The following is a 16,557-nucleotide window of genomic DNA, read 5'->3' as shown; positions in this document are numbered from 1 at the left end:
AGTAAGACAGTAGGTGTTGCGAGAGGCATCAGAGGGCAGACACACAAACCATAATCACAGAAAACTAGTCAATCTAATCACATGGACCACAGCCTTGTCTAACACAATGAAACTAAGCAATGCCATGTGGGGCCACCCAAGACGGGCAGGTCATGGTGGAGAGGTATGACAGAATGTGGTCCACTGGAGAAGGGAATGGCAAACCATTTCAGTATTCTTGCCTTGAGAGCCCCATGAACAGTATGAAAAGGCAATATGATAGGATACTGAAGAGGAACTCCCCAGGTCAGTAGGTGCCCAATATGTTACTGGAGATCAGTGGAGAAATAACTCCAGAAAGAATGAAGGGATGGAGCCAAAGCAAAAACAATACCCTGTTGTGGATGTGACTGGTGATAGAAGCGGGGTCTGATGCTGTAAAGAGCAATATTGCATAGGAACCTGGAATGTTAGATCCATGAATCAAGGCAAACTGGAAGTAGTCAAACAGGAGATGGCAAGAGTGAACATCAACATTATAGGAATCAGCAAACTAAAAGGGACTGGAATGGGTGACTTTAACTCAGATGACCATTGTATCAACTACTGTGGGCAGGAATCCGTTAGAAGAAATGGAGTAGGCATCATGGTCAACAAAAGACTCCAAAATGCGGTACTTGGATGCAATCTCAAAAATGACAGAATGATCTCTGTTCGTTTCCAAGGCAAACCATTCAATATCACAGTAATCCAAGTCTATGCCCCAACCAGTAATGCTGAAGAAGCTGAAGTTGAACGGTTCTATAAAGACCTACAAGACTTTTTAGAACTAACACCCAAAAAAGATGTCCTTTTCTTTATAGGGGACTGGAATGCAAAAGTAGGAAGTCAAGAAACACCTGGGGTAACAAGCAAATTTAGCCTGGAATATAGAATGAAGCAGGGAAATGGCTAATAGAGTTTTGCCAAGAGAATGCACTGGTCATAGCAAAAACCCTCTTCCAACAACACAAGAGAAGACTCAACACATGAACATCACCAGATGGTCAACACCAAAATCAGACTGATTATATTCTTTGCAGCCAAAGATGGAGAAGCTCTATGCAGTCAGCAAAAACAAGACCGGGAGCTGACTGTGGCTCAGATCATGAACTCCTTATTGCCAAAGTTAGACTTAAATTGAAGAAAGTAGGGGAAACCACTAGACCATTCAGGTATGACCTAAATCAAATCCCTTATGATTATACAGTGGAAGTGAGAAATAGATTTAAGGGACTAGATCTGATAGATAGAGTGCCTGATGAACTATGGAATGAGGTTCGTGACATTGTACAGGAGACAGGGATCAAGACCATCCCCATGGAAAAGAAATGCAAAAAAGCAAAATGGCTGTCTGGGGAGGCCTTACAAATAGCTGTGGAAAGAAGAGAAGTGAAAAGCAAAGGAGAAAAGGAAAGATATAAGCATCTGAGTGCAGAGTTCCAAAGAATAGCAAGAAGAGATAAGAAAGCCTCAGCGATCAATGCAAGAAATAGAGGAAAACAATAGAATGGGAAATACTAGAGATATCTTCAAGAAAATTAGAGATACAAAGCGAAAAGTTCATGCAAAGATGGGCTCAATAAAGGACAGAAATGGTATGTACCTAACAGAAGCAGAAAATATTAAGAAGAGGTGGCAAGAATACACAGAAGAACTGTACAAAAAAGATCTTCATGACCAAGATAATCACAATGGTGTGATCACTCATCTAGAGTCAGACATCCTGGAATGTTAAGTCAAGTGGGCCTTAGAAAGCGTCACTACGGACAAAGCTAGTGGAGATGATGGAATCCCAGTTGAGCTATTTCAAATCCTGAAAGATGATGCTGTGAAAGTGCTGCACTCAATGTGCCAGGCAATTTGGAAAACTCAGCAGTGGCCACAGGACTGGAAAAGGTCAGTTTTCATTCCAATCTCAAAGAAAGGCAATGCCAAAGAATGCTCAAACTACCACACAATTGCACTCATCTCACATGCTAGTAAAGTAATGCTCAAAATTCTCCAAGCCAGGCTTCAGCAATATGTGAACCGTGAACTTCCTGATGTTCAAGCTGGTTTTAGAAAAGGCAGAGGAACCAGAGATCAAATTGCCAACATCTGCTGGATCATGGAGAAAGCAAGAGAGTTCCAGGAAAACATCTATTTCTGCTTTATTGACTATGCCAAAGCCTTTGACTGTGTGGACCACAATAAACTGTTGAAAATTCTGAAAGACAGGGGAGTACCAGACTACCTGACCTGCCTCTTGAAAAACCTATATACAGATCAGGAAGCAACAGTTAGAATTGGACATGGAACAACAGACTGGTTCCAAATAGGAAAAGGAGTATGTCAAGGCTGTATATTGTCACTCTGCTTATTTAACTGATATGCAGAGTACATCATGAGAAACGCTGGGCTGGAGGAAGCACAAGCTGGAATCAAGATTGCTGGGAGAAATATCAGTAACCTCAAATATGCAGATGACACCACTCTTATGGCAGAAAGTGAAGAGGAACTAAAAAGCCTCTTGATGAAAGTGAAAGAGGAGAGTGAAAAAGTTGGCTTATAGCTTAACATTCAGAAAACTAAGATCATGGCATCTGGTCCCATCACTTCATGGCAAATAGATGGGGAAACAGTGGAAACAGTGTCAGACTTTATTTTGGGGGGGTCCAAAATCACTGCAGATAGTGATTGCAGCCATGAAATTAAAAGATGCTTTCTCCTTGGAAGGAAAGTTATGATCAACCTAGATAGCATATTCAAAAGCAGAGACATTACTTTGCCAACAAAGATCTGTCTAGTCAAGGCTTTGGTTTTTCCTGTGGTCATGTATGGATGTGAGATTTGGACTGTAAAGAAAGATGAGCACCAAAGAATTGATGCTTTTGAACTGTGGTGTTGGAGAAGACGCTTGAGAGTCCCTTGGACAGCAAGGAGATCCAGGCAGTCCATCCTAAAGGAGATCAGCCCTGGGATTTCTTTGGAAGGAATGATGCTAAAGCTGAAACTCCAGTACTTTGGCCACCTCATGCGAAGAGTTGACTCATTGGAAAAGACTCTGATTCTGGGAGGGATTGGGGGCAGGAGGAGAAGGGGACGACAGAGTATGAGATGGCTGGATAGCATAACTGGCTCAATGGACATGAGTTTGGGTGAACTCCAGGATTTGGTGATGGACAGGGAGGCCAGGCGTGCTGCAATTCATGAGGTCGCAAAGAGTCGGACACAAATTAGTGACTGAACTGAACTGAACTGAACTGAAAAATGGATATATTTTTTTTAAATTACCCTAGGAACTATTTTGTGTTTGTTTTTGTAAAAAAAAAAAAATCCTCTTTGGTGATACACATAACACATGTTTACATTCATGTAACACGTTTCAGAGCTTACTATGCACAACATAGTTTTCTAAGTATTATAAGGAATGAATCAAAGTTAGATTATTATTAGGAGGACTGAATATTGATCAGGGTTCAAACTGTAGCCAGCAGCCTATATTTATAATAGGCTTTCCTGGTGGCTCAGATGGTAAAGAATCTGCCTGTAATGCAGGAGACCCAGATTTGATCTCTGGATTGGGGATATCCCCGGGAGAAAAGAATGACAACCCACTCCAGCATTCCTGCCTAGTGATTCCCATGGAGCCTGGCGGGCGACAGTCCATGGAGGTGCAAAGAGTCAGACACGACAGAAGCAACTTAGAATGCATGCATGCAAGCTAAAAATGATATTTATATTTTAAACGACTATGAGTAAAAGGAAAGAAGACCAAGACCCTCTGTGGGCAACAAAGCCTGGAATACATACTATATGGCCTTTTATAGGAAAAGTTTGCTAATCCCTGGTCTAGATAATATGTGAACACAAATATTTATAATACAAGGTAAAAAGAGACAAGTGACAATAAAAAGTACAGAGAAATAATATGGGATGGAATTCAGGAGAAGAAAAATCAAGTTGCATCTGGTAACATTCGGGGTGGTTACTTGGATCAGAAAGCATTTGAGAGAAGGTTTAGGTGGGCTTTGAATATAAGGAGATGAAAGAAAATGGTATTTGAAATGGAGACAATAGAATAAGTCAGGACACCAAGGTTGGAAAAGTGTAAATTTAAATGTAGGGGATATACTTGGCAGATGGAGCATGGTTCTGTAGACAGTGAGATACCTTTGCATGCTTTTAAACAGGGCTGTGATTTGAACTGGAGAAGGAAATGGCAATCCACTCCAGTATTCTTGCCTGCAGAATCCCAAGGACAGAGGAGCCTATTGGGCTGCCGTTTATGGGATGGCACAGAGTCGGACATAAGTCCACTTTAGAAACAGTAATCGGTAAATGGAAATAAAACAGATAAAGAGACCAATTAGAAAATTATCCTACATAATTAAGTACAGTACTTTTCAACTATGACTCTGAGATCTTGAACCTGAGGAATCTACTATATGGCCAACAGTCTCAACAACAACAACAAAACAGTAAAAGTGGAGACACATGGAGTTTTATGTGCTCCAGGTAAGAATCTAGGTCTGATTCACGTTTGTATTCCTCATATGTGCATGCATGCTAAGTCGCTTCAGTCCTGTCCAATTCTCCAGGTAAGAGTACTGGAGTGGGTTGCCATGCATGCCCTCTTCCAGGGGACCTTCCCAACTTAGGGATCAAACCTGTGTTTCCTGCATTGTAGGCAGATTCTTTACTTCTGAGCCACAGGGGAAGCCCAAACACATGTTAACTTACTGCAAATAACTAGTAAAAGGACTTTTTTACACCACACAGTTGAAAACACATGTCTGGAAATGGGTGGGGATTTCATGACTACTGTTCTAGATTTCAGAATCATATGCATAGAAGTTGTAGTTAAAACCATGCAATTGCTGAGAAGGCAAAAGAATATCAGGGACATAACTAGACAAATCTTCAGAAGTATGAGAATCATAAGTGAAAAATGCCATATAGTCAAAAGAAGAGAAATTTTCAGGAAGCAATAAGGTGAGTGAAGGTATAAATGCTTCAGGGAGGTCAACAGGTAAGAATTACAAAGTAGATTGTATTTGAACTACTACAAATCTATTGGATTTGATTATTAAAATTAGTGAAAATATCCCTGGTAGCTTAGATGGTAAAGAATCTGCCTACAATTCAGGAGACCCAGGTTCAATCCCTGGGTTGGGAAGGTCCCCTGGAGAAGGGAATGGCAACCCACTCCAGTATTCTTGCCTGGAGAATTCAATGGACAGAGAAGCTTGGCAGGCTCTTTTTGCAAAGAGTTGGATGTGACTAAGTGACTAACACTTTCACACTTTCACTTTCAAAGTGTAATAGAAAAAATTCTGGACTAATAAAACATGTATTCAGTTCTGCCTCTCTTACCTACATTACCTTCTCTGAAGCTCAGTCCCTTTTTCATAGGGACCTTTTGCAGGGTACTACTTTATGCTAAACAAAATAATGTATGCTAAATTACCTTTAATCTGTCATTGCAATGTACAAAAAGCATTGATTTTGATTAATACAGTAATATTTAAAATCAATACTGAATTTTAAAATAATTTATGAAAATCTTGATAGAACTTTTCTAAGATATCAAGTTTAAAAATATACAAAAGTAAGCTTGTTGAGTGTAGGAACTTTATCCATCTTGAATACTCTATAGTGAATGAACAAATGATTAGATGAAAAGGGATGATATGAACTTCTATCTTAAGGATATAAGCATCTTACTCCTTGGAAGGAAAGTTATGACCAACCTAGATAGCATATTCAAAAGCAGAGACATTATTTTGCCTACAAAGGTTCATCTAGTCAAGGCTATGGTTTTTCCTGTGGTCATGTATGGATGTGAGAGTTGGACTGTGAAGAAGGCTGAGTGCCGAAGAATTGATGCTTTTGAACTGTGGTGTTGGAGAAGACTCTTGAGAGTCCCTTGGTCTGCAAGGAGATCCAACCAGTCCATTCTGAAGGAGATCAGCCCTGGGATTTCTTTGACTCCAGTACTTTGGCCACCTCATGCGAAGAGTTGACTCATTGGAAAAGACTCTGATGCTGGGAGGGATTGGGGGCAGGAGGAGAAGGGGATGACAGAGGATGAGATGGCTGGATGGCATCACTGACTCGATGGACGTGAGTCTCAGTGAACTCCGGGAGTTGGTGATGGACAGGGAGGCCTGGCATGCTGCGATTCATAGGGTCGCAAAGAGTCAGACACGACTGAGCGACTGATCTGATCTGATCTGATCTGAAAAGGGGGAAAATTTAGCAAAAGTATAAATTTTCTTCTCTGTGAACTAAAATTTACTCTGAAAGCTGAGCCATTATTATTTTTTAAGAAGAAAAATGACTTGGGTGCTAGCAGTGTTGAGTCTCCCTAAACTGTAAGTTGGACTTATTTTAAATGACCTACTGAAAAAAAAAACTTCTAAATTTATGGAAATATATTTTCAACAAATCAATCAGAGTGTGTGCATGCATGCTCAGTCATTTCCGACTCTGTGATCCCATGGACTGTAGCCTGCCAGTCTCCTCTGACCATGGAATTTAACCCGGCAGTGTTACTGGAGTGGTTGCCATTTCCTCCTCCAGGGGATCTTCCTGACCCAGGGATCTAATGTGCATCTCCTTGGCTCCTGCATTGGCAGGTAGATAGATTCTTTACCACTGAGCCACCTGGGAAGTCCCAATCTATTAAAAAAAACCAAATATTAATATTAATAAATCACTTTGCATAAAACAGGTCAGCAAAATTAATCAAAAGTCTTGGATTTCTAACAGATGAGTTGATAGTTTTACTATTTTGGCAGCTTTTTTTTTTTTTTTTTTTTTCTACCTGTATATTTGAATTGGTGCCAAATCCACCTGAAAAATTAACAGGTGTTTTCAAAGGTGTTTAATTGTTACTTTTAGGACCTCTGAGAATAATTCTCACATCTAACAAAGTACATAATCCCCAGCATCTACTTTACTGTTCCCAGGCCATGAAACCTTGCTGGAGAACATTTTAATAAAGATTTGCTGATGTGGCTCAGTACAAAGTTAACGAATTTTAAAAGGCTCTCCAACATTCATGGTCATACTTGTATTCACTAAGTTCTCTGTAACTATGGTTACAAATCATTTTCTTTTCCTCAGTGCCCCATGTTCATGTTCCTTCATTCTCCTTTTACTCGCTGAGAAAACCAAGCCAATCTATCTGTAGGGGAAGCACACTGAAACCTCCCACCCTGTCCAGGCACCATAGTAACCATTTGCACAAGCTGTTTTATGACAGGAGGTCCTCGTAAGGAACACATAACTAATAAGCCACCACCAACTGGAAGAGTTAGGGAAAGGTCAATAGGAGACAACACATGTCCGACCAGTTCCCAGAATCCTTCTCGCTGGCATCCATCTTAGCTGCACCACTAGGAAGGACTCTGAGTTAGAATGATGGGCTAAAGACAACCAGGAAACTAATCCCCCTTCCTGCAGCATATCCAATGAAATTCCTCCATTTTCTGCCCCACTTCAAAAATCTCAGTTTCTGCTCCTTCCACTCATTATATAATAACATATACCTCTTTTATCTGGAAGTCACTTCTCTATCTGTACCTGGAATCCTATCCACTCAACTCTTCCAGAATTGTTTCACCTTTCTTCCCTTTCTCTGTTGCATCTTTACTTTTCCTTCCTATTAGTTATTTCTTTCTGTCTATAAATCTCGGGTCTCCAAGATTCTATTTACTCCTTTAGCTACTATCCTGTCTCTCTTCCTTTGACCAATATCCTTTTTAGGAAAGTAACCTCGCTTATTATCTCCATTTCCTGATTTAGTCATCCACTAACATTTTGCATCTGGACTTTGCCTCCATATATATACCAAAACTGCTCTCTCAAACATCACCATTACTTTCTTAATGGTCAAACTCTATTTTCAAACCTCACCCTTCTTGGTCCTTTGGTCATTTGAGATGGTCGACCACCCCTTTACTCTATTTGCTTCAATTATTCAGCATTCACATTCTTCTCTGACAGATTCTCTGCCTGTGAAAGTGTCTCCTTCCTTCTGTTCCTTTAGAGTAGACATTTTAGGTTCTGACCTCAACCCTTTCTATTATCCCTCATTGATCTTACTCATTCCCATAGCTATGAAGGTAACTTTAAGAGGAAGAACTCCTATGTCTCTATCACAAATGTGACCTTTCTCAAGTCCATTTTTAACTGCCTTTTGGGCATCAACTCCTGTGTCTCTATCACAAATGTGACCTTTCTCAAGTCACTTTTTAACTGCCTGTTGGACATCTTCCCTGGCATGCACCTCAAATGTTACTGGTCCAAACAGAGCTGACAATCTTCCCCTTTTCCAAACCAGCTTCTCTTCTCCCCTACTTCTTACTTTTTAATTGGACTACCATGTTCCCAGTGTCTCAAACTGAAAAATTTGTCATATTTGACTTTCTTCTTTTAATCCCAAATCCACTCCAGTGTTCTTGTCTAGAGAATCTCAGGCATGGCGGAGCCTGGTGGGTTGCCATCTATGGGGTCGCACAGAGTTGGACATGACTGAAGTGACTTAGCAGCAGCAGCAGCAGCAGTATCTGTTCTCAAAATTTGTCAAAACTACCTTGAGTATAACTATCAGAAAAGATAGTGATATTTAGTCAAAAGACCTAAGCAAGTCACATTTACTTAAGCTTTTGTTTCCGTACTAGTAAAATGATACTAATAATAATGTTCATTGTAATAATTCCTTAAATACCACAATAAATCCTTCTCTGATTGCCCCCCAAACAAATATTACCTCCAGCCTCTGAACTTCAATAAGACATCATTTGTATTTCTCTCATGGAATCTATCATACACCTCACTGTATACTTTATGGAGTTGTATATGGACATATCTTAGTCCCTTTCTGAGAGGAAATGTAAGCACCTTTGGTTCAGGAACCATGTTTTATTTTCCTTGTATTTTCCAATTTGAAGTCTATATAAACCTTTCCCACAGTAGGAGCTCTGCAAGTGGAAAATTAATGAAATTGATTAACATCAATTGGTTTCTATCTACTGACGGAACAAACGTATTTCCCCATTTCTGAGTCATGATATATACCAGAATGGATAAATTGCTTGACTAAAATGACAAGAAATGGAAAATAAGAAAGATCAGGTACAATCAAAAATAAAAAGGCTGAACAGAATTAAAAGGAAATCATGAGACAAACGATTGATATCAGTTTAATTACAGGGAGAAGAAGTAAAGATTAGACAAACTGGAAGGTGAAAGAGAATGAAGTTACCATTTAAGAGGCTCAGATCATTATAAATATTGTAATTAAGCAAGAATCTTCTCCTGAAGGAATTTAAAAGAACAAACAAAAAAGCATATACTTAGGTAAATAAAATATATCTAGACAGGATTTTCAAGCTGTTCTGCAAAACCAGTTAGATTATTTTTGTACACAAAGTATGGGGATTAGAATTTTTTTTAATCTCTAAATAATGGAAAGAGTTAAAAGCTTAAAATGTTAAAGCTAATATGATCATTTTTCTTTAACCTGCTGCTGGATCTTCTCCCTGAGCAACTATTTACTTCTTTACAGTTGAACACAACCATAATAAGAGGCAGGCTTCGTGTTACAAATATGCACTTGCATACATTCTTCGAATTTCTCTGCTTTTTTGATTACAGTGTAGCTGGGGAGGATGGGGGAGGGAGATGGTACATGTGTGGGTTTCTGAATCTTAATTCACTTAGATCATCAATGGTCTTTAATTTGCAAATATTTCTTTCCTACATCTTCATTGTTAAATTTCAGTTGCAACTCTGCTGTTTTCTAACTAATGGTTTGGGGCCAGTTAAGAACTTGTTTTGTTCACTGCTCTATCTCCAGGGCTTGGGGCCATTGTTTGTACATACTAGGCAATTGATAAAAAGTCACCGAATAACTGTCAACCTCTCTGCTTCTGTTTTCTCACTTTTTTATGACCAAATGGGATAAAATATGTAAATTGCAGAGCATGGAATGTATAGCCAATAAATATTAATTCATTAACTAAAGAACAAGAATGCATTCAGAGTCACATAAGAATCGCTGGCAAAGAGGGTTGGAATTCAAATGATTCAATATTTAAAACCTCTCTGTCTATGTCTTAGGCAAGCACAACAATTCTCACATCATGGGAAAAAAAAAAGTGCTATCTAGAACTAATTCTTTTAGAGCCAGGGATATCAAGTGTAATATGCATCCAAGTATGCATATTCCCCAGTTTGTTTGTGAAAAGAAAATAGAGTGAGAGTAAAAAGAGGAAAGCGTAAAGTGATTAGCCAATTTGTAAAAAGAGGCACAGTCTAATCTCCAAGGCCCTCCTGATGTCTCCCTTTCCCCACACATATTTTTCAGATTTGTTGCTTAAACACTTGATTCTTGATGAGAAAGCAGATGCTTTACTGTAATCACATTCTTTCTTGATATTTACATAGATATTTGAAAACTCAAGCAAATATCCAAAACAGTCACCCCCTCCAAAGCTTGTATGCTGGTAGACTCACACAAGCACACATGCACAACTAACAGCCTCTCTAGTTAAAGAGACATGAGAAGATGATTTTTAAATGAATAAAGAAGAGAGGAGATAGAAACAAGCAGGAGAGTAGTACATCCTCCCCACCCAACTAGACTAGTACCAACTGTATTACCTTGATTTAACACCTTGCTTTCCACAGCTGAAGCAAATAATCAGTTTTATTTTGTGAGAGAATTATTTCCTGCAGTAGTAGGAAAATAAAGAGAAAAGCAAAAAAACTCCTACAGTATTATCTGGGGCACTCTGTGAACCTTATGCGCTTATAACCCTATAGTAGAACTTCCTGTTGCAGCTAAAGTAAGGCTGTGTGTGTGTCTGTGTGTGTGTTGAGCAAGGCTTATTACTGTGGGGAAAATTGTTTTCTTAATTTTCTCCTCAAAACGAGACTGAAAATAATATCCTAGTTTGTATAATATAAAGTTATATATCTTTATAGAAAATATAATAATGTAATTTTTAGAAGACCTCATTGCTAGGCACAAAAGTTCATACACCATAGTAAACAAACACATGGAGATATTTTTGAACTTCTGAATTTGCATTTTCTTCTTCCTAGCAAATATCTCAATGGCAAATCTAATTTGACTAAATACTGTAACCCCCAATGCAACTGGTGATAGTTTTATATGAAGCCTGTGGACCACTTCGTCCCTTTTTACTTTGGTTCAAAGTGCACAAAAACCCTTAGTAGCACAAGAATATAGAATATAGAAGCACAATGGAGTATTATTCAGCCATTAAAAAGATTACATTTGAATCAGTTCTAATGAGGTGGATGACACTGGAGCCTATTATACAGAGTGAAGTAAGCCAGAAAGAAGAACACCATTACAGTATACTAATGTATATATATGGAATTTAGAAAGATGGTAACGACAGCCCTGTATGTGAGACAGCAAAAGAGACACAGATGTATAGAACAGTCTTTTGGACTCTGTGGCGGGGGGTGGGGGGGGGATGATTTGGGAGAATGGCATTAAAACATGTATAATATCATATATGAAACAAATCGCCAGTCCAGGTTCGATGCAGGATACAGGAAGCTTGGGGCTGGTGCACTGGGATGACCCAGAGGGATGGTATGGGGAGGGAGGTGGGAGGGGGATTCAGGATCGGGAACATGTGTACACCCGTGGCGGATGCATGTTGATGTATGGCAAAACCAATACAATATTGTAAAGTAAAAAAAGAATAATAATAATAATAAATTTTAAAAATTAAAAAAAAAGAATATAGAAGCAGAAAACTTTATAACCCAAGAATTTCCATGCTACTTAGAACTGTTGCATCTCTGAGGCAAATGGCTGTCTGGAACTAATGATGAATTTTTTATAATAATAATTAGAAATTAACTTTATAACTGAAAGAAAGTCCAACAATCTGATTTTAGGAATCTAGTAACTAACTCACCCTTCTTGTTTAAGTTATCAACTTCTGAGGAATTATAGATTGAGATAAGAGTTTGCATGATATAGTTTACCTGTTCAGGACTTTGCACTATATATCGCCTTATAGTGGTTTGAGGATATGTAGTAACTTTCACTGTTGGAGAATGGAGTTCCTGTGAAGAAAAGATAAAAGCCACATATAATCAGAGTTATTTAGTGACCTTGGAGCCATGAATAATAATACAGAGCAATTTTCAAAGTGAAATTTTAAAAATTGCTTACATGAGTGATGACATATGAATTTATATTTTGGTTAATTTTGGTCTCAAAAACATACATGAAAGCAAATGTTTATGTGCTCAGCAACATGCTAGGTATTTCTGCTATACTCATTGCCTAGTAATTCATCACACATTTCAAACTATTAATATGTTTGGTGAGACTTTTAAAATATTCTTTTCATTTAAAATGCCCCCACATGATTAGAAGAAAATATAGTTTAGTATTTATTAATCAGATCTTCTGTTTGGAAAGGACATGAAAGGAGACACAAAGAAAAAACTGACTGTGTGTACTCTGAAACATTTAAATCTTCAATGTGGTGACAGGGGAGGGCCACAAATAAAGTTAAAAGGGAGACAAAACACTAGAACAAAGTAATTTGAAAGCTTTTGAAGGAAAAAGAGTTGGTATCAATATAAAGAAGGTTTTTATACCTTGGTGAGAAAAAAATATTCACACTGTTAGAAAAATGAACAGATGGTATGAAAACAGAAAAGAAAAAAGCAAATGATTAACAAACAACAAAGATAAGCTATATTCCAAGCTATAACAAACAATATTCAAACAAGCTAGGAATCAAATAATCATAACAAAAGAATACCATATTTTAACTGGAAATGTTAAAATAATAATGCTGATGAGAGTGCAGTAGAAGGAGCATTTTCCTACAGAAACAGGAAAGATTAAATGATCATTCTCAAGCTGAAATATGTAGCCATCAAAATAATGGTCTTGATACTACAAATTTACATTAAAAAACTCATGGTATATAAAGTTAAGTGAGAATGAAGATATAAAACTACATATAAGGTATGATCTTAATTTTTTATTTGAACAAAAGAAAACACAGCAAAATACTGAGAGTAGTATCTCTGAGTAGGGGAGGGAATCATAAGTGAATTATATTATTTCTTTATATGCTTTTGTATTTCCTAATTTTTCTACCATAAACATATTTTTGTTATCAGAAGTAAAACAAACAGCAAACCTAATTCTAAAGCCCTTCATTATGAAAAATAGCAATAAATGGAATTTTATGACTGGGTTTGAGTGTAGTAAACAGCTTTGTGATTTAAGTGGACTTAGTTGTCTGAGCTAATCCTTTCTTGGTGGTCCTGTGGGGCTAAACTTCTAACTCAACTGTGGCCTTTATTCCACTGCTATATGTTTTGTTAGGTGTGTGACCCATGCTAGTCTGTGAGTTCTTTGAGAATAGTGACTGGTTCTAATTCATCTTTGTGCAATATTTAGTACATATTTGTCACTCAGCAAATGTTCGCTGAATAAATGCATGACTCTAACTGACCTAGGTCTAAGCTAGACTGAATTGGGACATGGTAAGCAAACTTTTCTTCAATAATCTTATGTGTTCTGCATAATATAACCTTTTCCATACTGTATCCCAGACCTAGAGAACAGTTTTTGTCCATTTTTCCCTTCACTATTCAAGTTCACATCGTGATACCTCAAGCTGGGTAGGCATGCTTTCTAGAACAGTATCTTTCTCCTTCCTATCCTCCAAATCCTGAAAGCTTTATACTCCCCTCCTATGTACTAACAAACTTAGGATCTTTTATGGTTTATTTGCTTAGAATTTACTTTTTAATATATGGGACTCACTTGTTAAACACATATTTGCTAATACAGCATTTAATTATTATTACAGATACCTTTTGCAGATATAATATATACATTCAAAAATAATCTTAAAAAGTATTATTATTATTATGTCATAAAGATTAAGGGAACATGATCTTGCGTGTCTTTCAAATCATGCACCTTGGAGAAGGGCGAGTTCTAATCCTGTAAATTATTCTCTCTGGATGTCAAAGTACAGTAGTATCATTCACAAAGCCACACCCTCAATCAATCCAAGAACTAGGTACTTTATTTCTGCTCAAATCAAGGATCTTTAAAATATGCATAATTAGTGGGATATCGTTGGCTAAAAATAAACTTCACTCAAACCAAAAGCAATCAGATTGAGTAGACAATAAAGTTGAAAAATCTCAATTCACAGACTTTTTTAGCACTTGTTTCACATTCTTTTAAAACAGGTTGAACTGATTTTCATATGTGACTCTCCTTTCCAGTTTATGCTCCTGATTTTTGGTGAATGTGTAAAGCTTTATGGAGGGTGCTGCGATTCATGAGGTCACAGAGTCAGACACGCCTGAGAGACTGAACTGAACTGAACTGAAAGATCAATTAAACATTCAAGCAGGGTTTATGCAAAAAGAAAATAATCTAACATAATACATAATTTATTTCACCTGTTCAGTATTTGGGGTTATATGTAGAGTGCCTGGGACACAAGTAGATATTTTCAGAGTTGGAGAATGAAGTTCCTGTGGAGAGAAACAAAAGAGGGTTCAGAAATCATTACTGAGCAGTGTCATTTAAACGTCTTAGGTTGTTAAAGTATTATTATTATTTCCTTTATTTTTACAATAACCCAGTTTGCCAGAAATAAGAACTTTATTAAGTGCTTACTTAGACACTGTCCATCTTTACAAAAGCACATTACTGAATTCCTTTGTCACTATTCCAAGTAATCTAATGAAATATAATTTCTAGAATGCTTTCATAACAATACACACTTCTTGCACTTTTAGTTTGCATTCTTTTTTTACTTTTTTGAGAACTCTACATAACATCCATCGATGTTATTATATGTCTGCAATTAACAACATTTAAAATTTATCAAAAACATTAAATGTAAAAAAATCCAAAAACCAATATAGGAAATTATCTTTGAAAACTCAACTAAGACTACTGCTGTTAGAGTACTTCAAGCTGATTTTAAATTATGCTTTGTGTGATCTGCTTCTAGTTTAATCTCAAAGAGTAGGTTCTGATGTTAAAAAATGATCCATAAAAGTAAGAGTATGATTTTTAATAATGACTAGATAAAATGATCACTCCATCAATTATGCTGGTATTCATTATATTTTCCCCAAATCAACAAACTGCATAGCTTTATAAGTGTGCAAAAAATTGATAGCATTACTCGATTTCATCTAATTGACACAACTCCAGGATATAGTTCTTAAACGATTAAAAATATTTTGTCTTCAGATCAGATCAGTCGCTCAGTCATGTCTGACTCCTTGCGACCCCATGAAACACAGCACGCCAGGCCTCCCTGTCCATCACCAACTCCCGGAGTTCACTGAGACTCACGTCCATCGAGTCAGTGATGCCATCCAGCCATCTCATCGCCTGTCGTCCCCTTCTCCTCCTGCCCCCAATCCCTCCCAGCATCAGAGTCTTTTCCAATGAGTCAACTCTTCTCATGAAGTGGCCAAAGTACTGGAGTTTCAGCTTTAGCATCATTCCTTCCAAAGAAATCCCAGGGCTGATCTCCTTCAGAATGGACTGGTCGGATCTCCTTGGAGTCCAAGGGACTCTCAAGAGTCCTCTCCAACACCACAGTTCAAAAGCATCAATTTTTCGGTGCTCAACCTTCTTCACAGTCCAACTCTCACATCCATACATGACCACTGGAAAAACCATAGCCTTGACTAGACGGACCTTTGTTGGCAAAGTAATGTCTCTGCTTTTGAATATGCTATCTAGGTTGGTCATAACTTTCCTTCCAAGGAGTAAGTGTCTTTTAATTTCATGGCAGCAGTCACCATCTGTAGTGATTTTGGAGCCCAGAAAAATAAAGTCTGACACTGCTTCCACTGTTTCCCCATCTATTTCCCATGAAGTGATGGGATCGATGCCATGATCTCACTTTCTGAATGTTGAGCTTTAAGCCAACTTTTTCACTCTCCACTTTCACTTTCATCAAGAAGCTTTTTAGTTCCTCTTCACTTTCTGCCATAAGCGTGGTGTGATCTGCATATCTGAGGTTATTGATATTTCTCTTGGCAATCTTGATTCCAGCTTGTGTTTCTTCCAGCCCAGCGTTTCTCATGATGTACTCTGCATATAAGTTAAATAAACAGGGTGACAATATACAGCCTTGACATACTCCTTTTCCTATTTGGAACCAGTCTGTTTTTACATGTCCAGTTCTAACTGTTGCTTCCTGACCTGCATACAAATTTCTCAAGAGGCAGGTCAGGTGGTCTGGTATTCCCATCTCTTGAAGAATTTTCCACAGTTTATTGTGATCCACACAGTCAAAGGCTTTGGCATAGTCAATAAAGCAGAAATAGATGTTTTTCTGGAACTCTCTTGCTTTCTCCATGATCCAGCAGATGTTGGCAATTTGATCTCTGGTTCCTCTGCCTTTTCTAAAACCAGCTTGAACATCAGGAAGTTCACGGTTCACATATTGCTGAAGCCTGGCTTGGAGAATTTTGAGCATTACT

General features: G+C 37.9%; 1 protein-coding gene across 2 annotated transcripts in view; it reads right to left on the bottom strand.

The window, feature by feature from the left end:
• Window positions 1–16,557, bottom strand: part of POF1B (POF1B actin binding protein) — a 101,346-nt gene that overhangs the window by 56,550 nt on the left and 28,239 nt on the right. The window contains exons 3-5 of one of the 2 annotated variants that reach the window (XM_061409561.1): window positions 14,506–14,580; window positions 12,667–12,690; window positions 12,043–12,123 (exon numbers count right to left, since the gene is read on the bottom strand). In XM_061409561.1, the coding sequence (XP_061265545.1) occupies window positions 12,043–12,123; window positions 12,667–12,690; window positions 14,506–14,580 (180 nt within the window). The remainder of the gene's footprint in view (window positions 1–12,042; window positions 12,124–12,666; window positions 12,691–14,505; window positions 14,581–16,557) is intronic. The other variant, XM_061409562.1, reaches the window with a different exon arrangement.

The sequence above is a fragment of the Bos javanicus genome, chromosome X, assembly GCF_032452875.1.
Source record: "Bos javanicus breed banteng chromosome X, ARS-OSU_banteng_1.0, whole genome shotgun sequence".
In the NCBI taxonomy this organism is placed as follows: Eukaryota; Metazoa; Chordata; class Mammalia; order Artiodactyla; family Bovidae; genus Bos; species Bos javanicus.
The sequence above is the reverse complement of the archived record's forward strand: the minus strand, read 5'-3'. Positions and strand labels throughout refer to the sequence as shown.